The sequence below is a fragment of the Gallus gallus genome, chromosome 9 (genome assembly GCF_016699485.2).
Source record: "Gallus gallus isolate bGalGal1 chromosome 9, bGalGal1.mat.broiler.GRCg7b, whole genome shotgun sequence".
NCBI lineage: Eukaryota > Metazoa > Chordata > Aves > Galliformes > Phasianidae > Gallus > Gallus gallus.
In genome coordinates, this window is record NC_052540.1 from 7,398,946 (window position 1) to 7,422,220 (window position 23,275).

At 42.9% G+C, this 23,275-nt stretch overlaps 1 protein-coding gene across 4 annotated transcripts in view; it reads right to left on the minus strand.

The window, feature by feature from the left end:
- The window catches only part of EPHA4 (EPH receptor A4), a 248,618-nt gene that overhangs the window by 105,272 nt on the left and 120,071 nt on the right, over positions 1–23,275 (minus strand). Inside the window, exon 1 of one of the 4 annotated variants that reach the window (XM_040705464.1) lies at positions 6,004–6,039. The exons of the other annotated variants lie outside the window; for them this stretch is intronic. Within the exon in view, the coding sequence (XP_040561398.1) occupies positions 6,004–6,024 (21 nt within the window). The 5' untranslated portion in view covers positions 6,025–6,039. Of the gene's footprint in view, positions 1–6,003; positions 6,040–23,275 lie in introns of those variants that run through there. 4 annotated transcript variants of the gene reach the window in all.

The following is a 23,275-nucleotide window of genomic DNA, read 5'->3' on the forward strand; positions in this document are numbered from 1 at the left end:
TCCTAGTGGAGTTGCTAGTGTCCAATTAAGTCCTGAAACTATGGCTGTGGGCACTTTAACCTTTTTATCCCCTTGTTCTTTTAGGCATTTCATTGTGTGCAACAGCTTCAATTCAACAATGCCTAAAAAAGTCATCAAGAAAGAAAATCAGGAGATACATTTTTCAGGTTATGGGAAAGTACTTCATGTGATGGCTACAGCTGCATCTGTCACACCTCCATAAGGGCTCTTCTGATCACGTTTCTTAAAATGAATTATCATCTCTGGCATGCAGCATTACAGCAGACTCCGGGTAAAGGCAACAGGCTAAATCTTCTGCATGCTAGACAGCCAAAAATGCCTCTGGGATGCTTATGCAAATCATCTGCTTCTCTGATATCTCAACCATTCTGTGTGACATATAAAATATCAATGACTCAATATTCATATGATGGGAACAACAAGAATTCAGGGCTTGTATCAAGATAAAACTGATTTTTTTTAATCTATTTTTCATTCTGGTAGACCTAACATGACATAGTACCCAGGGAATTACTACAGTGGATGGTGAATGTCTTAACTTCTTCAAATCAAAATCAACTACAACAAACTTCATTAGTTTCTATTTTCTTCTTCCCTAGGAAACAACACCACCAAGCATATTTGCTGCTAGTTTAGCCACTGACAACAAGCAGCTCAAAAGGACTCACATTTTGCCACATTTTACTAAAACTAACCCTCTGCCTCTCCACATTTCTCCAGTTCCCACAAAAGGCTTTTTCTATTCTATAGGACCTCTTTGTGAACATGCAGTACTACTGCCTGGAGCTCACTAGAGCTTTGTGCTGTCTCTCTTTCCTTTCTGGAAGTTCTTTGAGTTGCAAACAGATATACCACAAGCAGATCCTGCCCACTGCACGTTCCTCAAATAGTGTCAAACACTGCTCAGAAGCAACGCAAAAAAAAATGTAGAAAAATTTGTTATCTTCCCACAAAGCACGTACTGATTTGGTTCTTGGGTAGGATACAACAACCTAACAGGTTTCATTTACCAACAATATCTGTTCTGAGTAAGGCAGAAGGCTTGAATCTGGTGAGGACTCGTGGCGCAGGGCAGGCTGAGGCACATCAGTGCTGCCCACCTGCCCCGCAGTGAGCAATCGGGGTGATGGGGTTCCTGTCTGATAAGCCTCCACTGTCACCTTCCTCATGCATGTGCCAGGGGCAGTATCTGGCGTGAGCATGAAATCCAGTGGGAGCACTGCTTCCAGGAGGGCTCCGGGAGGCCTGGCAATACCAACAGAACACCCAGAGTACTCACACTGTGCCCAAAAAAACATGGCTGGAGAAAGATGACGTGAGAGCAATAGGTCAGCCTGTGCTGGCTGAAACTAAAACTCAGTGACCTAGTTCTGAAAAACAAAAGGATCTTTAACTGCGCTGTGTGATATTTACATGGATAGAGTTAATTTCTCATTTCCAGTACTGCTCATCTCTTTCTTTGTGTAATTTTTGCAAGGGCAGCTGGAGATGCAAGATATTTATCAATGGCTTCAAGCCTGGATCTGTTCTCAGGCTGAAGATTAGACGCACTGATCAGGCTTTTTCTTTTCTTTTTTTTTTAAGTATAACTGTCTGAAGAGTTCCCGCGGAAGCCGTTTGTATAAGTGGGTCACAAAGAATGAAAGCTGTCCTTGGGCAGCCTTTGAACAGGCACCGATATGTTTTCCTCCTTATTTCTTTTTCAGAGGAATGGAAAACATAAGTCCCTTTTTGTAAGCAGTATTTTATTTCTAACGTGCTCTACAATTCTGCAGAAGTCGTGAGCAGCACTGAATGTGTAATTCAAATAGTCCTTGATATACACGCTCTGGGCCTGACTCCCACTTAAACTAAGCTTTGCATGGTCTTTACGCCCACCCTAAAACTCTTTCACTTCTGGAATCACAAGGAAGGCTCTCGTCCTAGGGAGAAGGCAGACCAAAATATTTTTCACCTGCCACGTTCAGCTTACTTCATTGCTCAGCAATTGTGAATTGGATTTCCAGAGATAAGCCTATGCCTTTCAGCATCACTTATAGCCAAGCATCAAAATTTCAAAAACTATGGTAGAAGGTAGAGACTCACATGCAATTAATGCCCTTCTCTCTGCTGCACAAACTATGTACATGCTGTTCTTGGTACTGTTTTAATGAAAATCAAGAGTATGGCTCTTATTCAGCCAAGCACTTAGGCTGAAGTATTCACTATAAAAGCACCTCTCTTGACTTCCTTGGGATTATTCGTGTGCCTGTCTTTGGCATTTAAGTACTTAGTTGAACCAGAGCCCATAACATTATCTAATGAAAATAACTAAGTATATTAGACACATACGAAATTTGTGATCACCATTCCTGTTGAGTCTATTTTCTAGAATGGATCCCATTTATAGAATAAAATCAGACAGGGTTTTCTACTGTTATATCATCTGAATCCAAATAAAGAGACTGAAGAGCTCCAACTACAGAACTGTAGAAGGACTGAAGTTGGAAGAGACCTGTGGAGCTCATCCTGACCAATGCTCCAGCTCCAGCAGGGACATCTAAAGCGGGCTGCCTGGAAACATGAGGATGCTTGTTTATTTCAAAAGGATTTGTGAATATGATTGAGACCATCAATCTAAATATATATATATAAAAATATACACACTAGTCATTTTTTGAGTGAGTTTACTGATTCCATATAGCACGGAAGCCCAAGCCAAAGCTCGCAGAACAGAAACAATAGTACACATCTCAGAATTAACTGTCCCATGTCTCTTATCTGACAGCACCTGGTGATCTTAAGGTGATAAATCATAAATCATCCTGGACTAAAGACTTAAAAGTGCTCCGTCTGTGAAGTAATATCTCCTGCATAAGGACAAAATCTTGTTTCAATTGAATCTCTATACCACTATTTCAGAAAGACCACGGGGACGTGATGGAAGATAGAACTGGGTCTGATGTGCTAACAAGAATAGAAGAAGCTGTGCAACTTCTCATCCAAGTAAGCTATCCTTTTGCCTGGTGAAAATGATATGTTTTTAAATGCATTACAATACCATAAAAATTCTATAGCACTTGCAAAATGCTCATATGCAGCAGAATCAGATTACCCCTGATCAGCCTACACCAGACAAAACAACAACAACAACACAAAAACCATACAAATCTCTATGCTAAACACAGTTCCAGCAGTATTTCTGAGAAAATAAGCAGTGGCAGCAGGCTCAGCATACACACCTTCCTTTTCTTCCCCTCTTCCAAGTGGAAACAAGACTGACATTTGGACCTGTGTCTGGATCTCCAGTTCACACCAATACAAAGAGGTACAAAAATAATAAACACTCTCAAGTCTCCTTGGGTTTCCACACTCTGTTCATGCATGAGAAAGTCATGGAGAAGGCACACCTTCTGGAACACAGCGAGGACTGACCAGCACCTAGAGTGTGTTCTCAGGAAAGGATCAAATCTAGACTGGTTCCACTGGAAATCAATCAATATTCTGTTACGTGTGACCAGGATAAAGGTCGTGAAATCTCTTCCTGGGAAGAACTGACATTTTGCAGTCTCAGTTCAGTCACTGTAACTTTCTTTATGTACTATCCCACGCAACTTATTTATTTATTCAATTTATAGAGACTTTCTATGGGCATGTGTGAGTAACAGCCATAAAAATCGCAGATACATTCGCAATCTCTGACGGAACAGTGGTAAGGAAAGGAAATTCTTCACGTCCTGTACAATTCCTCTATGCAGTAAGTCACTTTAACAGAGCAATTGTTTTTTTCCAGCTGCACCTGTAACACAATCACTGCATTTAACCTTGGAAACGTCTGCCTGAGAGCAACACATCTCCCAGGGATAAAGAGCTGCATCTGCGGCTTCTTCCCCACAACCTCTTTATGATCAAACATTGGGAGGTTTTTTCTGAGTTACTTCGATGGCTGCCACCCTGCCCTGGGTCAGCCAATCCCGCACAGCAATGCAGTAATGGCGGGCTTTCCACTTTTCTCCCTCCGTTGCAGAATAAAATGTCCCTTCCTCACTTTGCAGAGCATTCAATTTCCCACAGAATGGTTCATTTCTGCAGAATTCTCCAGGCACACAAAACATTCTGTTCTGGTGAGCTCTGCACGTCTTATTCATGGTAATTACGCTCACATCTTTGATCTCAGATGAGATCTCTTGTGCATATTTTGTTCTATTTACGTCTTTGATCTTGTTACTTGTTTTTTCCCCCCCTTTTTTTCTTCAGTCGCCTGTCTTTTCATTTGAAAGACATTCATCCTACATCACTTTAAAGACAAAAGGTGAAACACTAGCACATGCATCCCAAATAACCTCACAGCATACAGTAGTACTGAGCAATTTTTTGAGCAGAGTGCATCTGGCTTTTGTCTCCCAGTTCAAATGAGCACAGCACATCATGGTACTAATGTCAGGAATGCACCTAAGCAGCCGAAAGTGATATGCGGTGTTGAGAAGAGTATATTAAAAAAAAAAAAAGCCCAGTTATTGTGATGACTGCAGTGACAGCAGATTACCCTGGAAGAGAGGAGACGCAGGACCCACTAGTGTGCATGACAAAATCTGCTCTCCATGGCAACAGGCGAGTGGCGGGGGGAGAGACTGCAGGCAGCAGCTCCCATTGCAGGCAGCAATCACAGCAAGCAGTTCCCATTGCAGGCAGTTCCCATTGCAGGCAGCTCCCATTGCAGGCAGCAACCACTGCAGGCAGGCAGGAAGCTCCCCTGCAGGCAGCAACCACTGCAGGCAGCACCCACTACAGGCAGCTCCCTTACACGCAGCACCCACTGCAGGCAGCGCCCAGTATGGGCAGCACCCACTGCACGGAGCACTCAGTACAGGCAACTCCTGTCGCAGGCGCAGCACCCACTGCAGGCAGCCCAGCTTCCAAGCCAGGCTTTGTAGCTGTGCCAGTGATGGAAAGCCTCCAAAGTGCCCTTACAGTAGTCTTGTCCCACAGCAAACATTTACAAATAAACTGAAAGAAGAAAGAAATCTTTGTGACTGCTCAGTGCTGGTATGATGAACACCAACAGCAAGACAGCTGCTGTGCCTGGCCGCTGCCAGCCCACACGGCGCTAGCTCCAGCGCTCAGCATGTGCCAGCTCCAGCACTTGAAGCCAATGGGATATGGATTTATGATTGAGATAAAAATGCAACACTGTTTTGCTAAAGCTGGTTCTTCACAAGGCATCAAAGCAGAACCGAGAAGTAAAATTTCCAAGGCTCAGAAATCACTGTAGTAAGATGACCTAAATTTACTATAGTGGTTCAGGGGAATTAAGCTGAAAAACCACATGGATCTTCAATTATGAGGGAAACAAGTATGGATAGGCAAACGCTACCTAAAACAAGTGTCTCTAACCCCAAATTCAGTCAAAACTCACTTCTTTACTGTGAAACAGTCGGCATTTATCATTCCTCTCCGCTGTGTTGGCTGGGCTAAAACCACAGAGGCCTGACAGACCCAATCAAAGTGACAGAAACATGACAAGTATGCTCTGCTCTCCTTTATCACCTCACAGACAAAATCTTATATCAATAATAAATACAGAATCGCCACAGGAGGCTACAGGACTGCTTAAGGATGAATGTCAGTTCCCACCTGGGAATGTATATAGATTAATCAACACTTTTGAGCCAAGATTTCTCAAGCTATGGAAAATATGTGGATGAGGGGCAGTAGAGTTCATTGAAAAAGTTTCTGAGCTCCAGAGTTTAACTACCAAATCTTAGCACAATTCTCCAGCAGTCACATGTGTCCATTGCATGCTCTGTTACTGAAAAGCTCATAAATCCCTGCTTGGTTTCCCTTGAAGCACACAAAGTAAAGCTATGGTAACAAAGCTACCAGTGCCATAGTCTCTGCCATGTACATGTAATTAATCTCTCTGAGATCTCAATTACCTCTGCACTTGTCCTGTCAGGAAAGTGGAGTTATTATCTCAGCGGGAAATAGTGTCACATCGCTTACTGTGTGCAGGTTCCTCTCCATGTGACTAATCCTTCACCCATGCTATAGAAGTGCAGGTCTCGGTTGTCAAAAGCCCTGTGAAAACAGCAGGCAGTGAGTGCAGCTCCCAGGTCAGCCCTAATCTGACACAGGTGGCACAGAAATGTGAGCAAAGTCTGTTCTCTGGCTTTTTACTTATGTCTAAACAGAAGAAAAAGAAAAAAAAAAGATCGTTTTTCTTCATTAACAGGTAAAGATGGAAGACAAAAATCCATAAGGATAGACTGAAGACGGCACTACTCTTAGAATATTACTCTTTTGAAAGAGAGAAGGCAGAAGCTTTGAGTAATTTCTGTCTCTGTTTGACTGCTTCAATTCCAGCAGCATAGAAAGAGCACATTTGCTTTGTGCTGGAACCCATCCTGTCCTACTCAAAAGCAGGGCTCCTGTTTCCTCTCCCCATCCAAACGTGCCTCAGCAATCTCCCTTTCTTACTGAGGATGAGCACTCCCAGGCTACTCTCATTTTGCTTGAAGCAGATCCTGTGACCACTTTGCAACCATGAACTTTCTGCTCCTCCCCTTGCTACCGCCATGCCTCCTCATCCTAAGCTGCAAGTTGTGCAGCAATTATATCACCCACTATTTCAAAGATGCACAGACATCTCAGGTCTTTTGTAGCTCGACACAGTTCTCGGTGGGAAAATCCCTTCTTTTAAAATCCAAGATAAATGAAAAGAAGCCTGTGTGTGTATAATGCCATTTATAAGATAATCCATGCATGGGAGCTTGTAAATCTTTGTTTGATTTAAAATTACAAATCAAATAAAACAAAGAAATTTAAATCCTCCCAAATGTGTTTCCATGATGCCAGTAATACAGCTAAGACTATCACCTTTCAGAAACTATTGCATATTCTCACTCACTGCTTGATCAGAGAGGCTTCCCCAACTCCATCCTCTTGTCACCCTTTAATCACTAAATCATTAAAATATAAACTGGAAAAAGAGAAACTCAAGAGGTTTAAACTGAGACCCCTGTCCCAAGGCAGGACTCTGCTCCTGATGGACATCTGCTAAGCTCAGGGAGCTGTGCATCAGTGCAGCACGGCGCTACGCAGATATCACTGCCGTTCCCTCTTCCCTGACCATGTGGTGGGCTCAACTTCCCACATCCATCCCCCATCCCACATCTCCTCTCCCAGCCAGATGGGGCAAAGCAAAGCACCTCTCAGCTCCATGGGGACACCTATTGAAATATCCATATATTTCTATACAATATAGATCTATATATACACCTATATCTATATAATATAATCTATATATACCTATAGAAATACCTATATATTCAGAGTGCACTATAGGGACACCTATATGTATATATGTTTGTTTTCCACTGTGTGTGTGTGAGGAACAACATGTTCTTCAATTTGAACATATTTTAACTTTCAACCACTGTTTCTGCTCAGGGAATACTCAGATTACTCTTAAAAATCAAAACATCTGCCTGTATATTATAGAGGAATCTATCATCTACCTTCTATACATGTTATATCCACGTACAGGATACTCTCATAACTTGCAAGTAACTCAACCTTTGCCAAAACAGACTATGACCAAGAAGCAGAACCCATCCAAAGGAAGGAGACAATGAAAGGGAAGGGGCGATACTTTTTGTCTCCTCAGGAAGAGCTGTGGTCATTTCAGACAGGATGAAGACGTTCCATCTCCTCAGTAACAAATTTTGTGATTTTTGCAGGAATATTCAGTCAAAACATTTTGGCTGCAGCGAAAGGGGTTAACAACTGTTAATGCCTTTCAACAACAAAGATGTACTTCCCATCATTTCTTCACTCTGAGAATTTCACATCTTAGAAAAGTATCTTAATTTCAGATTGAATACAATGGCTCAGCACTATAATTACCTCCCTCTTCCTTCTCTTCTGGAAATAAAATTCATAATTCTTCCTGTCAGTTTTACACATTATATTCATGTCTCCAGTAGTTTTAAAGTTTCTTTTTTTAAGGTAGTTACTGGTGGTGTAATAAAAGAGAGAAAATTAATTTCCTGTAGTTTGAATCAAAGTGCCCCGGTGTCTCGGGATGCAATGCTACAGCAAAACTGCAAAGTTAATGGAATATTAAAATCTGTCAGTGGAGCTTCTCAGGGAAAAATAGTTCCTCATCTGAGGACTGAGTGCACGGTGGTGAAGGGGCTGTGTAAATCACCAATTAACCGCACGGAATTAGAATGCAAAAGGACCTGTCCTCTGTGCTTACAGAAATGAGAGCTGTACCACAACAAGCAAAAGCTCCTTCTAATTTTGAGGTAAATAACAATTACCGACTCCTTTTAAATATCATATGGCAATAACGGCGCTCAAAACACAAACAGTTTTCCCGTGCCTTTCCTGGAGCGATTAAAATGTCGAAGGCATCACAGCGAGTCCCTGAGCTCCTTGACAGCTGTCATTGCTATTGAACACAACTATAACAGCCAGAGAGAGCTTTATTGGTGCACTGCTCCGTGCCCCACAAAGGCAGGCTCGCCGCGTCATGCAGGCATCTGCTGCCCCAGTTTGTAGCTTTATTCCATCCCCTCGGACGGGGCTGGTGACTTGGTGCCATGTGCAATTTCTCCCTCTTCATCAATACCGTTTGGTGAGGTTTGTGCCACCCGGGCTCGAAGGTTTTGTTTCCAGGAAAATGAGCAAGGAAAATACATTTTTGCCGAGTATAATGGTCTCTTTCTGCTCCAGTCATGTGCAACAACAGAGCCGAGTGGTTTTCAATAGGGAGTGGTGTGACTTCAGTGTTTAAATATAAATGCACGGCGTTTTTATGAGGAGTGCTGTGCTCTTCCAATTTACATCTTTTTTACGGCAGGAAGAGGGAAAAGCTTCCCACAGCGAGCAGCCTCACTGAGGGCCGTGCAGCCAGCCCTGTGTCTGGCTGTGCCCAGCTGCACGGCACTGAGCTCAGCCGAGCGCTGCTCCCTCCTCACCTCTCCACCCCACAGCCGCCACGTCCCCATGGCCTCTACAATGGCCTTGGGCAGGGGAGACACTTATAAGGCTGCTTCTTTCTCTCTCCCCACAGCTCCTCTACATGTGGAGAGCCATGAGGCTGTGGGGAGGGACCGCAGAAAGAAGCCTGGGCACATAGTGCCAGGGAGCGGAGGGAGGGAGAGCGGGACGAGGGCCAGGATTGAGCTGGGCAGAGGTGACAGAGCTCAGTGCACCAGAACCTTCTGGATGTTTGTGCTGGATGCTCCTGGAACGATAGCCACTGGCAGTGGATCTTTCCTCTGCTAACAGCTGCCCTCAGTGGAAAATGGACAACCAGCAAGCAGCAGTGTCAGCCGCAAAGACAAGGTGACTACTGCAAACAAAAATATTGCAGTATCTCAGAGGTGTATACATCTTTGAGCACTGAAAGCAGCTAATAGCAACCTTTACTTATACAGATCTAATAACCAAAAAAGAAATCTTAAAAACAGCATGATTCAAGCAGACAGAAAAGTCATTTTTACTCTCTCAGTCCAGACAATGCACTTCTCAAATCTCTTTGCACAAAGCAATAAGCAATTCTCTTTTCTGAAGAAATCATTGCCTGAACAACGTATTTAAGTTGCAGAATTATGATGTCTTTTCAATGTTCTGCACCTTTACATCTGTCAGACTACTACTATCCATTTTAGACTTATTGTGCTCATTCGTGTGTGCAGACGCACACATTGTGTCATGAAGGCTGCAGCACATTCTTCCCTCTTTGGTGTTTCTAAATATGAGATAAAAGTTATTCAGAGTGCAGTGGTGTGTTTATTCTTTATTGAAATATATAACACTTTACCTGCCACTGAAATGCAGTCATGTTTGAGGCACAGTGCAAGAGCTGCTTATCAGCACAAAGGAGTATCAGCACCAGAGCTGCTTGGGAAAGAGATTTAGTTTGGGAGTTCTCCTTTGTTGCTGCTGTTCTGAATAAGTGCAAAAAGCTGTATTTCCGAATGTTTTCACAGGCTGTGATTCTAGGGGAGGGAAATTATTTCTTGCTTGATACATCAGCCCTCTTCACTTTTATGTAAAACGGACAGAGCTACACATTAGCACTTCAGAAACGTCAAAAAAGAGTGCCCTTGGATTCCCAGTGAAGTCACGATTCTCTTTTCTTTGCCTGGTCTCCCTTTTGCTAAAGAAGCACAGATTTCTAGATAGGAGCTGTTTTGTCTAAAGGGGGAAAATATCTGAGCAGATTCACATGCACAAGAACCTCTGAGCAGTTAAAACTGTCTGCCCACCCAACAAACATGCAAGCATAGGGCCTCAGCATTCTCTCTTCCAGAGCTGGCAAGCACAGCCTGAAACTTCTTGCAAGATGTGAGACGTGGCTCTGTGTTTTTAGGCAGGAGATCCCTCACCTTGACGTTCAGAGCATTTATCTCACTGCTAGGATGCGCTATCTCACATTTCCAATGGTGTCCAGCTGCACTACAAAGTTCAATACAATTCCAAAAGATCAGCCCCACGTTGGGTTAAAAAAAAAAAACAAAAAAACAAGTGAACAGAAGTACTGTTGCATTGAAGTAACTGGCTAGAGAGTGTTCTAAATAAAGCATTGCTATCTGATGCCTGAAAACAGATTTGACTGAAAAGGTATGCTTTCAGACTAAGAAAGCAGAAAAAACTAATTAGACAAGAAGCAACCATGAACAAACATGTTAGCAGAATCAATAACTGGAACTGATCAGCTATTTCTTTAATTGTGCCAGCTGGGCTCTAGCGATGTGCTTAGAGGAGCATAATTACCCGTTTCGGTTGTACAGCAGAGCTCTTTTTCTTTTCCTATCCTTTTATTCACCCTCCTTTCTTTTATTTTACGTTGGGAGCTGGTCATATGCCATTACAGAAAGAAAAACAGGGTTGAGAAATTAGTGGAAAATGGGCCATCTTCATGCGTAAGATGATATTATATGAATAATTAGAAGTAGTCCTGAACAGTTATGCCAAATGTGACCTAATAAGAAAGTGAGCCATCAAGGAAATGTAACTAATTTCTTAATGTAAAAGGACATTGTGTGTGCTGTGTGCAAAGCAGTCCTGCAAAATAAAATAAAATAAAAATAGGGACCATTCTCTTTCATATTTTGACGTGTGTAGCAGTGTTAGTTACCATTTATAAGGCTAAGGCTGATCCAGGCAGAGTTCTGCGACCAAAGCGCTCAGGTCCACGCTGTACAGCTGCCTGCTACTATTAGAAACGAGGACAGACATAAAACGAAGCACAGAAAGAAAAGGGAGAGCAGAGAAGAGTGAGAGAGGGGGCTCGCTGATTAATTACTAAGCAAAAAAGAAAAAAAAATCTTCCTTGACTGATGTTTACCCGTCTTTAATTGACAGCAAAACAAAAGGATTTAATAACTTCAAGGCTCTTATGGGCAGCTCCATGGAAAATCCATAGTGGCACAGAGGAAGCTTGGCTTTTTTGATCTATAGCAATGGCTAAATGGGTCTCCATTAGAGCAATGGCTACCCCCAAAAAGCGAAAATTAAAAAGGAAAATATACATTTAATCAGCAACAGGCTAATATATCAAAAGAGTCAGCCTGTCCCAACAAGGGGCCTGATTCGAAACACATTGACGTGAGCAGAAAAAAGATTCATGCCCCACAAAAGCTTCAGCTCAGAAACTTGTCCAAAGCTGATCTAAACCCTTTACACAGCTGAAAGCCTCAGAGAACCAAGCCTAGTCCTGTTTTCCAGGCTGGTCACCTCCTGTCAGGAGAGCGGCCCTAATTGGGGACACAACCCAGAGGCCGCGCCATGCTGTGCCAGGGGAGCTGGGGCACACAGGCTGTGCAGATGCCCATTGGGGCCGTGGCCTCTGGAGGCTCCGTGCGCCTTCTGTTAAGCTTGAACCCTGCTCCTGAAAGGAAGAGGCCTACAGGAGCCCTGCGGAAAGCTGCAGAGGTGTGGGAGGAAGGCTCCTCATCTTCTCCACAGCCCTGAGAGCTGAGCAGGGCTGGTATCAGCCGGGTGCTGCATCCCAAGGCCCATCTGCAGGCAGCAGGCTGGCTGCGGCACCTCAGGGCTCCTCGGCAGCCATAACAGTCTGGTATTTCCTTTGGGTCTCTATTTCTGTGCTTAACTTCATTTTTCCAGCTGAAGCAATCTAGCCTTATTGTGTGGCACATACGTCTTTTGATATGGAAAATAAACTTTTGTGAGGTGACATTCAAAGGGCCTGCATTTCTGTGGGCAGTCACTGCTGGCAGGCTCAGCTCCTTGCAGCCAGCAGTAGCAGGGTTTAAAGCTAACCAGGGACATTATGAAACAAAAAGGTATTCTCTGACAATGAAAGATTCTTCAGTCGGGATCAGTCAATCATACTGACAAGGGAAACAGTTTAAGATTACTTGGTGAGAGCATAAAAATGCATTACATGGGTTAAAGCCCCAACAACTTCAGTGTTATCTTTTAACATAAGTGTCTGTACGGGTACTTATCATTATATAGTGCACACAGAACATCGCAACAGCAGATCTGAGTTTCATCTTTTAGTCTCTCAAAAAGTAGCTAAGTTCCTGGTCATTTAAGTGTCCACTGGTTATCCACTACTACACTTTGAGATAGGTGCTAAATTATCTACTTGCTGTGGATGGCATTCATCCCACTGCAGAGTGCAGGTGATACAGAGCAACGTTCCAAGGACTTCATCTTCCAAAAGCCCGATTATGCCAAAACGAGCTCAGAAGGAAGAAATCAAGGCATTGATTAGATTGCTCTGGAATGCATGTTTGCAGTAACGATGGTCCTGAACGGGTCATCCATCCCTAGGCTCAGCTATGGCCCACTTCCATAAGTGCTTGAAGGGGTGAAGAACGGCAGAGCTATGTGCACCCCGGATGGCCTTAGGGCCAGGTGAGGTGTCCCACACCAGAGGGGGCTGTGACGAGGTCAGAGCAGCCTGGAGAACAGTGTTTGGGGCCAAGGGAAAAGGAGAGAAAAAAGTCTGCTCACTGCTCCCCTTGGCAAAGGTTTCCCTCCGCTCTCATCACACAGGGCCTGACTTTGGAGATATCCCAAAGAGCAGGGCAGGAGCAGAGCTGCTTTTCAAGTAGGGAGCTGTGATGTAAGGACTTCAGCAAGAGCTGGGAACCTAAATATTTCTGAATTACTGTGTTCAAGCTTCCTGGGTCTCAGAATCAGAATTAAGTTCTGTCTCTATGAAAATCCAGCCTGGCTTTGGAGTGATCTTCAGGCACACAGGGAGCACTTGGCCTCACACAGAGCACAAACCCGGCCCCAGCCACAGACTGCTAAACCAACCTGACAGGCTTTTACGTCTCTAAATGCCAAGGTGAGAATTTACTTTGAAAGGGGAAACGTTTTAAAAACCAAAACAGCTCTGAGAACTGTTAGGCAAAGCTGTCATCAGGAAATTATTCCTTTCTGCTGGTGTATTTTTTCCCTCCTGTAGTATGATCTGCGAGCTAAGTACAGCAGTCAATATGTAGTAATCAGGCTAATGATTGTCTAATAGCTAAATTAGGAGAGTGACTCTTAATCATGCAATATGATGCCAATAGTCTAGCACCAAAATCCAGACATGAAGCAAAACTCTTTGATTGCTCTTCACGTTTATAAAGACCTAATTAACTTTTATAAGACTTCTTGATTTTTAACATACCTTAAGTGAATGGAATGTAATACCAAAACTCTATCGAAAACTGCAAATGTGTTTCTTTGAGATACCACTTGCTAGGTCTACAAAGATGATACAGCTCCATATAAACATATGGAGCAGTTAAAATTATAGTGCACAGAAACGTATTTAATATTACAAATCTTTTGATACTTGTATTAATTTTCTATAAACCTAAACTCCCTAATAAATATGATTCGAATGGTCTTGCAGAAATACAATCCATTAAGCAGTATGTAATCCACTCCAGGACCATCTTGCAATCAACTGTAAGTGAATTTGTCCAGTTGAAACTCAGAGAAAAAGTAAAGGGAAAATTGAAAAAAAAAAAAAAAAAAAAGTAAAAATATGAACAATATAAAACATGACCAAAAAGACAAATGAGTCTATGCAATCTCCATTCTGTGCACTAATATATTTGATTAGTCATGTACCAGTTCTATCATTCATATCAGGAAAGAGCTTCCATTAAATTAGAGTGATTTCAAATCCTTTATTACAAATCTGTTGAACTACTTCTAATTAAATAGGAATAAAGAGATTCTGATTTTAAAACAACAAAATCTCAAAATCTACTTTGCTGAAGTTATTGAAGATGGAACAGTCTGGCCTCAAACAAGATTATCATTCCTGATGCCACACACGCACAGAGAAATGTTGCAATATCCTACTGCTTGTGCAGTCTGCATCTTGCAGTCTAGCTGAAAGAAAAGCATCTCAGAAGCCAAGAGAAGTTTACCATAACAAAAATACGGCAACAGGAATAATCTACAAAGCCATAGATTCATATAGTTCTATGCTCCCTGAAATCAGTGGGAAGACTTTCCGATACGCAACTGAAGACCATTCTCCTTACTCAGAAATGTAATTCTTTTGGTTTCAAGCAAACTAAATGCACGGTTCCAGCAAGCGTGATTTGGCCATTGCTGCTGGAGCGACCCCAGGCATAGCACAGCAACTGCAAAGTGAAGGGAAGGAGACCTGGCATCCTTTCTCCATATTGAATGCACTTCAGACATGTCCAGTACACTTTCCATCTTGGGGAAGCTACAAAGCACCCTTTGATTTTAAAGGAACTTTGGATTACTCTCCATCCGCCCAGATAATGAAAACAAGATCCTCAGGTACTGCAGTGTTTCAGAAATCAGATAATGAACTGAAATCATATATTTCATGGATTAGCCTCTCTCTGAATCGATTTATATTGGGTATTTTGCTGGGAGACTGACCCAGATTCCATACATTTTTTTAATTAATGGAAAATCGCTTCAGCCAATTCTCCCATTATGGATGACATATTTCATCGTTGTTCAATATTAAATCACAAGGAGAAGAAAAAAAAAAAGAATGAGGAGATGTAGGAGTTAGCTTTTCACTTCCCCACACTGGCTTCAGAACCTTCCTGAATGCTTGTGCCTAGACTTTATATGTGATTAGTCTAATGGGTCACTGAATTGCCTTCAGATTACTGGGTCCCAAATTCAAAAGGCTCTCTTCTATTATTGTTACTTAAAAATTCAAACCCCTATTTTCTTAACAAAGGTGCAAGTCAAAATAGAGTTTTATAACAAGTTATAATATGTTTTCTCTGGCTGGCTGCCTGCCGTTGTTTGGATAGCTGGCAGAGCGTGTATCTGACAGTCCAGGAACACGTGGATCGTTTGCCATTCCTACAGGGATCTATCTTGGGCAATAAATTTGGTCTGGATGTCTGTTAGTAGAGTATGTCAAAACTGTGCCAAAAGCACTTTTGGATGTATAATAATAATAAATGAATGTTGTACAGCATTATTAGAGGACTTCTAATACAAGTTGTCCATCATTTTGCAGTTAAGTTCTTTACCATGTTGCTCAATTTATGTCTCATAATAAATTAACCATATCAAGCACGTAATCCTATAGCTTCAGAAAAATAAACAGCCGTAAGTCTAGGTAACTTCCGTGCCAACAGAACAATGCCCACGTCCCTGTGTGTTCCTGCAGCACACAGCTCAAACAAACATAGGAAGCCAAGCACAAGGCTGGAGCAGGAGAGCACCGTCTGAGTGCAAGCAGCAGAGCCGCCAGCCGCACGCTCATCTGAGGTTCTGCAGAAGTCCTCAGCTGATGGCATGCAGAAAGCTCATTCCACATTCCAATGCGCTCCGTCTGCAACAGCCAATCTAAAAGGGTTTATCTTTATATGGTTTCCCAGTCTGGTGCAGAAATGTACATAATAAATCTCCGCTGGAATAATACAACCTAATTCCTATGAGAATCATGCCGATATTTTACAATACGGCAGTCAGCGTTTATAAAACAATAGCTGCTGTTCAAAGCAAACAAACGCGTAAGAAATGTTGCAAGATTAGTGGAAAGTTTCATAAATACAAGAGTAGGTAAATACTGAGAGTGATTTGGGTATCCTCAAATTTTGTGTCTCTTTGTGAAAAAAGACGTGCTCCTCTGCCAGCCCCCTCAGCAGCAGGGTTAGGCACACGATGGTGCAAACAACCATTGCACACGGGAAGACGCACGCAGTGGCACGAACAGTTGTTATGCTCAAGGAAAAATAACACCTTAATCTGTGTCATGGGGGGAAGAGTCAAAAGGGACTGTATTTGGAAAATGGAAAGTCATCGAAATTCAAACTTTGCAAAGGGAAATCTAACATTCAGCTTTCACCAGTAGCTAAAAATGGCAATATCCTATTTTATGGTCAACAGACATGAGAAACACTTTGCAGCACCAGGTTTGAAAATGATGGCTAAAGCACAGGAATCAAAAACTAGTGTAAGGAAAATCAAGAGCCCACTATTTTGAAGCTGACAGAAGTTACAGGTGCACCTACTTGCCAAACGCTGATCTCTAAAGGTACCAAACACACATCGGAAGTGCTCACACCAGAGCAGTGACTTTCAGGCACTGAATACCCAGAGATGGCTCGAGGGGACGCACACAGGAATGCAGGCTAGATGAATTAGAAACCAGCAAACATTCCTTTCTCCAACACTTCACACACCCAGCACACGCAGCTCCATGCATTGCACAAGCAGCCTGCACTCCCCTATCCTGATGAGAGCAGGTACTTTTGAGCAAAGCTGTGCGCTGTCAGCTCTCTGAACACAGCCGCAGGTGGGCAGCCACGATTGATGCGCACTGTGTGCACTTTGTGCTCACACTATGAGCACAAGTTCTCAAGGAAAACCTTTGGCAGAGTGTCTGGCACTTCAGTTGTGCGGTTTCCATCTCCAGCAACCGGAGCCTGGAGCTGAGCTCCTGCCCAGCACTGAGAAGACACACCGTGCAGAATGGCACTGCAATGAGATGGAGCGGTGCATGGCTCAGGCTGGTAAATGCCATAGTTAGGAACTGACGAAGAAGAAACAGGAAACATCTGAGTGAAAATCATATTTCTCTTTTTATCTCAACAAATACATTGGTTTATTGTGCCTGGAGGAGAGGCACGGAAGTTAGAGTGCTGTGGCTAAAATGTCCCTGCAGACTCTCCTGGACATCTGCTACGAAGCCATCGGTGGCAGAGAGGACTGGTCTCAAAGCAGTCCATCTTGGTTTCAAGGTTAATTGCTGTTTTTCCATGGTCACAGTATGACCAATTCCTTTCTGTGCCATTTGTATTCTGACACTGCCTTAAGGGGCCTCTGGCCATCCCAACATCCATAGCGTGAGCAGACTCTGGGGAAACCTGTCTATGCTGTAGCAGCAAAGGCAGACTCTCCCAGCAAACACAAAGCAAGCTACTTCAGGAAAGTCCAGCTTGGGCAAATGCCCACATCTGCACTAGGGTTTGTGCTATGAGGGCCTAAGTGCTTTGCAATTGTGACCCCTCCGGCTGCATCAACAGAGACCTAGCCTAGCCTGTTTTTCTCCCTCCAAAATAACTAGAGGAATATATAAAATAAGTCATAGGCTAGCACATCACATCAGCCATGTATTCTATTGAGGATGAGGTTAAGAAGCCCCCTCCATGCGCTCTGCCAGCTACCCAGGTGTGGCGCCGCACAGAGCCCCGCTGTTACCACCTGGCTCCCGCTCACCTCCACTGAGACCAGCTCCAACCTGTCCTCACAGCAAACTGCTCGATTTGGGAGCAGAACCCCCCTGGGAACAGGATGGCTAGAGGTCTGAACAACTATGATAAGTGCTGAGGATTAATTCTGGAAATGTGAGCAACAAGCACCTTTCTATGTGAGCCCATCACTGTTCATTTATCTAGCTGTGTGCCAAGTGATGTTCACGGGCTCACCTACATTTTGGTCTCCGGTTTGGCTGTCAGTGCATGCTCACACTCACTGGCAATGGGAAATGGGAAAACCTAATGCCTGGTTTATAAATCTAAAGCCTCTAAAGGCCATCTAATAGCATTACAAATTTCTTAACACAATTTAATTTGCGTACATGCAACTCTTAAAAACTCTGATTTTCCTGACAACCAGAGCTGATGTGTTTTGATTCTGCTTTTATTGTGTATACTAGCTCCTATTACTACCATCATAATAATATATACAGAACGATTAATTCAAGAAGTAAAAGCTTTTCTTCCTTTCTGAAAGCCACTTAATGTAAACTGTAAACATCACGAACACTCTCATTCAGAGCAAGTCAAAGTCCTTAGCTGGGGCCAAGAGGCACAAGATGAAATGTCTGCAAACGATGATGGATGACTTTAGGCAGTGACTGCTCAAATTTGCACTGGAACCACTCTGAGCACCTTACCAGAGAACAACAAGCTGAAAAGCATCAGCAGCCATTCCAGTTAGGCTATAACTCCTCAAGAGAGCAAGGAGTTTTCCTTACATGCAACATTTGCATTGACAGAAATAGTAAAAATCACATCTTCCCAAAGCCACTAATCCTTTGCATCATGTATGCATTCAGAATAAGCCTTGCATAAATCTTGGTAGCATTCATCACATGTTATAACATCTGGTGTCACACTGCCTGTGAGCATGGTCAAAGATGCCGTGCTTTGAAGAATATTCAGCGTAAGAAAAACTGCAAACATAACAGCACTGATCGCCTGCATGTAATCAGACATTGTCTAGAGATGCTCAGTGAGCATGACCGCTTCAGCCAAAGATCAGCAAAGTACATAAGGACGTGTATAACTTCAAGCATATGTGCTTCACCCCTGATTACATATGGGCAAGTCATAGTTTTAAGTTAAGTATGTACTTCACAGCTTTATGGAGACATGAATTTAAGGCATGAGAATTTGAGGTAGGGGTTTCTTTGTGTGTTTTGGTTTCTTTTTCACTCCTCCTGTTAGGACGGATTTCTTCGGCACTTCTATTATTTTTGACTAATTATTACCCAATTTATTTTTAATTTAATTTCATATGTGCCATATTTCCTTTCAGACAGAACACTTTCTTTCTCTTTAATAGATTTCTGTCATGAAATACTGACCTATTTACCACTGGAAAGAAGTAAAATATAGGATCTGGTATAACGTCTATTGAAATTGGTCTTGAACAGGTGCGGGATCTGACACACATAGAAGCCAGTAAAATGCAAACAGTATTTAGTTATTGAGGCAAATGGCAAGCTTTAAAGCACCACCTGTGTATATTTTGCAACATATCATGAAAGTGGTGAGAACTGTCCTCATTTATTCATGCATTAACTTGTGACATTTGGCTCAGAACAAAAAGCTGTAGAAAAGGGTAAGTTATGAGACGCCAAGGAAAAATGATATGTCACGCTGTAAGATGGTGCACTTTATATTTTACTGCTTGCTTCAGTGTTACGCTCAGCCTGCAGCAGGGAAAGGGTCTGCTTTTGGTGGAGAGAAACAGTCATGTTCCTTACATACTGAAAGAGGGAGCCTAGAATTTTTGTTCATCCAAATACTCCATAGCATTTCACCTCTTTGTTAGAGCACATCTCCAACTGCCTAGAAGTTCTACCATCCCTGCAATGCAAACTTTTCTTCTCTGCCATCTGCCCCAAAAACTCAAGCAAGAGAGAAATCCACACTCTCCAACAACGGAGCATGAGGGAAATCCCATTCAAACGTGATGTCACATCTCTGAGTCAGCGAGGCAGACCCTGGGGCAGTGCATGCCATGCCCAGAGACAGCCCATCCATAGCTGCAGCCATGGCCTCACACCTCCATCTGCGCCACAAGCGGCTGCGAGAGAGTCACTCCTATGTCACAGTTTTATAGTGCCAAGCTTTATTTTCTGTTTGTATTTAGCCTGTTTTAATAGCTACAGAGCCACATTAACATAAGAAATTGCAATGTTGCTTTGCTATTTACTTCAATATATTTACCAGTAAAATCTGACAGCTGACAGCTTATGAATGTGATGCTAATGTAATCATTACATTTACACTGGATGCAACCCACAACTTTCTGAAATTGTGTGATAATATTTTCAGACTTAAATGATGTTTTAGGAATAAAGACATAAGTATTTGTTTATGAGTAATCTATCTTGAATATGTTCATTAGCAATATTCCTGAAGGCCTCCAATAAAAGTTACTAGATATTAATTAGAAGAGAAACAGCTAATTTGTCTGCCCAAGTGGTTATCCCATAAACCCTGACTTGAAATAGCACCTAAATAAAACAAATATAAACCTGCCACAAAGACGTGAACACGCTGTCCCAAAAGGCAAAACCACTTAACTTGTGTAATTGTCAGTAGAGTCAAGAAAAGCCGTTCTAAGATTCAGTTTTCAACACCAGATTATACAGCATGTCCAAACAGAGCAAATTAAATTAGGCTGCATCTAAATTAGACTTCTTCCAGTGGCAAGAATACTTTACATCACAGAAACATTGATCTGAGGGAGCAGCAGCTACCAAGGATGACAGCAGAGCCAAGAGGAGACTTCAGAAAGGCAGCCTCAAAATCCAATCCATTTCCCCTATCGTGGAGAACAGCTCATGTGCAGTGGGCTCCGTTGAGTTCTAAGGACTCTGACAAACCCCACTGTTCTTGTGATACTCCAATGTTTTCATGAAGAGTTCCCTGTTATAGTCCTATTCTGTTCAGGTCAGCTCTTTCTGACATAAAGCAAATCACTGTTTTACTGCATTTATTTACAGAGTACTTGAGCAGAACTTTATCATCTAAAAACATCTCCAGTGCCTCAGCGTAATAAACCCTAACGGGAAGAGATCAATGTCAGTTTATACAGTTCTCATTAAAGCATTTGAACAAAAAGAAAAGCCTTTAAAGGTCTCTTTGCTGCTGAGCTTATTTTAGGATATAAAAAGCTGACCCAGAAGGCTTAAGTTTGAAGTTTTCCCTGCTCCAGCTCTTCAAGACCTCTTTGTATATCACTTACAAGTGGCGAGGGGCAGGGAAGGGGGGGGAAGCACTTATCCCCAGGGACACTCCCAATCTCTTTTAAGTCTGCGCTCCTCTGAGTTGTGTCTCCAGCACCCATTGACTTCAGCAGGAACTGGAGGCTGACAGCCAAGAAGAGGGCCTGGGATGGACCTCGCATGAAAACCACGGTCTTATCGGGAGAAGGTGGGGCTTTCCTGCAAAGTACTTGTTTCCCTGATGAATGTCAGAATGTACTTCTCTACAGCTTGCAGCAGATGTCCAAATCCACACTGCCAACCGTCGATCCATTCTAGCCAGTGACTCTGCAGTGGCTGCACACAGCAGGAGGTGCCTCTGGCCTGAGAGCCCTGCTGCATAGAGAAACACACCTGGGGGAAATGTCCACCAGCTCCTGAGTGACACTTTTTCAATTACTGAGTAGTAAATTAGAAGAGGGACTGCATGTTTTTACTGAAGTATGGAACCTACATGCTGTGTTTGAGGTGGAGGAAAGATACTGCTGCTTATTCAGAAATAATGTCATGGAACAGAATCACAATACAGTTCTTCAGTCTCTACATTGTCACAATAAATTCAACCTTTCTTCACAAATCCACATTCTAAATAAAAAAACAAACCAACGACCTAATTGAAATGGTACTGAGCATGGCAGCAGGCTGGAACTGAAACATATTTCTGAAATTTGCCACATACTGGAGGAAATCACTAAATAGTAGTCTATGAATGTTGCAGAGTTGTTTTACCTTTATATTTTAACTTATTTAATGGGGAAGAGACTGAGGTAAGAGCAGTATCCAAGATGGTCAGCCACAGATTTGAATGAAGCAGGCAACTCAGTCCAGGCTGGATGACAGACACAACTCGCTGCACCAACTCCACTCAACAACTGTACCCTTCCTGGGCAGAAACACCCCTGTATCTGCTCTGTTTTGAACAAGTGACCACCCCGCCATCCTTCCAGGAAGAGCCACACGCATTGGCTGCTGCACTCAGACAATTTATCTTCATCTGCCTTCACCCTCCATCTGCAGTGTCCCTCAAGGTAGCACAAAGCTCCTCTCCACAGCCCTATTGGTGCTTTCTCCAGGATGGCTGTGCTGCGCCTTAACTTAGTAAGCAAGCCACAGTCAATGAAAGAACATTTCTCCCGGGTTAATGGATGTTTTACATCTATGAAGTTTTGTTTGGATTTTCTGGTAAGGTGCTGTAGGTAAACTGCATTACACAGAATTATATCTCATCAGGCATGATATGAAAGCAAGACATACTGGGTAAGCATATCACAGAAAATGTGCCCAGTTTTTCCCTGAAATGAATATACTTTTTGTTGATGAAAGCTTCATCTTACTAACATCCTCTTTCATGTGTTCACCTTCTATAAATAATATAGATAAGAAAACATCAGCTAGTCACAATTAAACAGCCAGCAGTCTGCTAAGTGTTGTATAATTGTGGTAACGTCTTGGTGACCAGCACACGTTGTTCTTGGTACACCAAGCCTGTAGCAAAGGTAGATCTCCCCAGCTGGGAGCAGGAGGGCAAAGCCTGCAAGAAAGCATGTTTAGCATGGGTAGAAAGGTGCGAATGTGTCTGCGTGCTAAACATTACAGAACATCTACCAGCATTCAGCACATTAGCACAGACTGAATGAAATGACTAAAAATGAATGTGCAGTAAGTGGTTTGCCTCTCTACCTCTAGCAACAGTCTGCTTTTACTAAGTATGGAGCTTCACCTAGCTAATTGTCTGGATACAGAAAAGTTAGGCACTACTGGAAAGTTAACGTGAACGTCCAATGTTAGCTCAAATTTCTTCTTCAGATTCAAAACAGAGCCCTTTCATAGTAGAAAAAAATTCCTTTTCATCCAAAAATAGGTTAAAATCATCCAGGAGAAGCACAGCTGAACAAAAGGTCGGTCCTAGCTCAGCTCTGTCACTCCTCTTTAGTATCACAAAGAAAGAAGTGGCAAACGTGTGAGAAGCAAAGAGGTACCAGAAACCCCGGCAGAAAGCTGCAGCCAGCTGCTGGCAGCACAGGGCCGGGCATGGGGGTGGCACAGCACAGAGCCACGCTGCTCCCTGGGAACCACTGCTCGATGCTCTGTGGGCTGCAGACAGCCCTGGGCACAATGCAGTGTGCCCTCCCCAGCTCTGTGTCTTGCAACCATCATTTGCCAGGGTCTAAGTCATGAGAAAACATCACTGTGTAACTTGGACTCATGTAGGAGAAAAGACAAACCATTCTTTGTCGTGATTATCTGCAATAGTGTCTCCCTGCATTATTA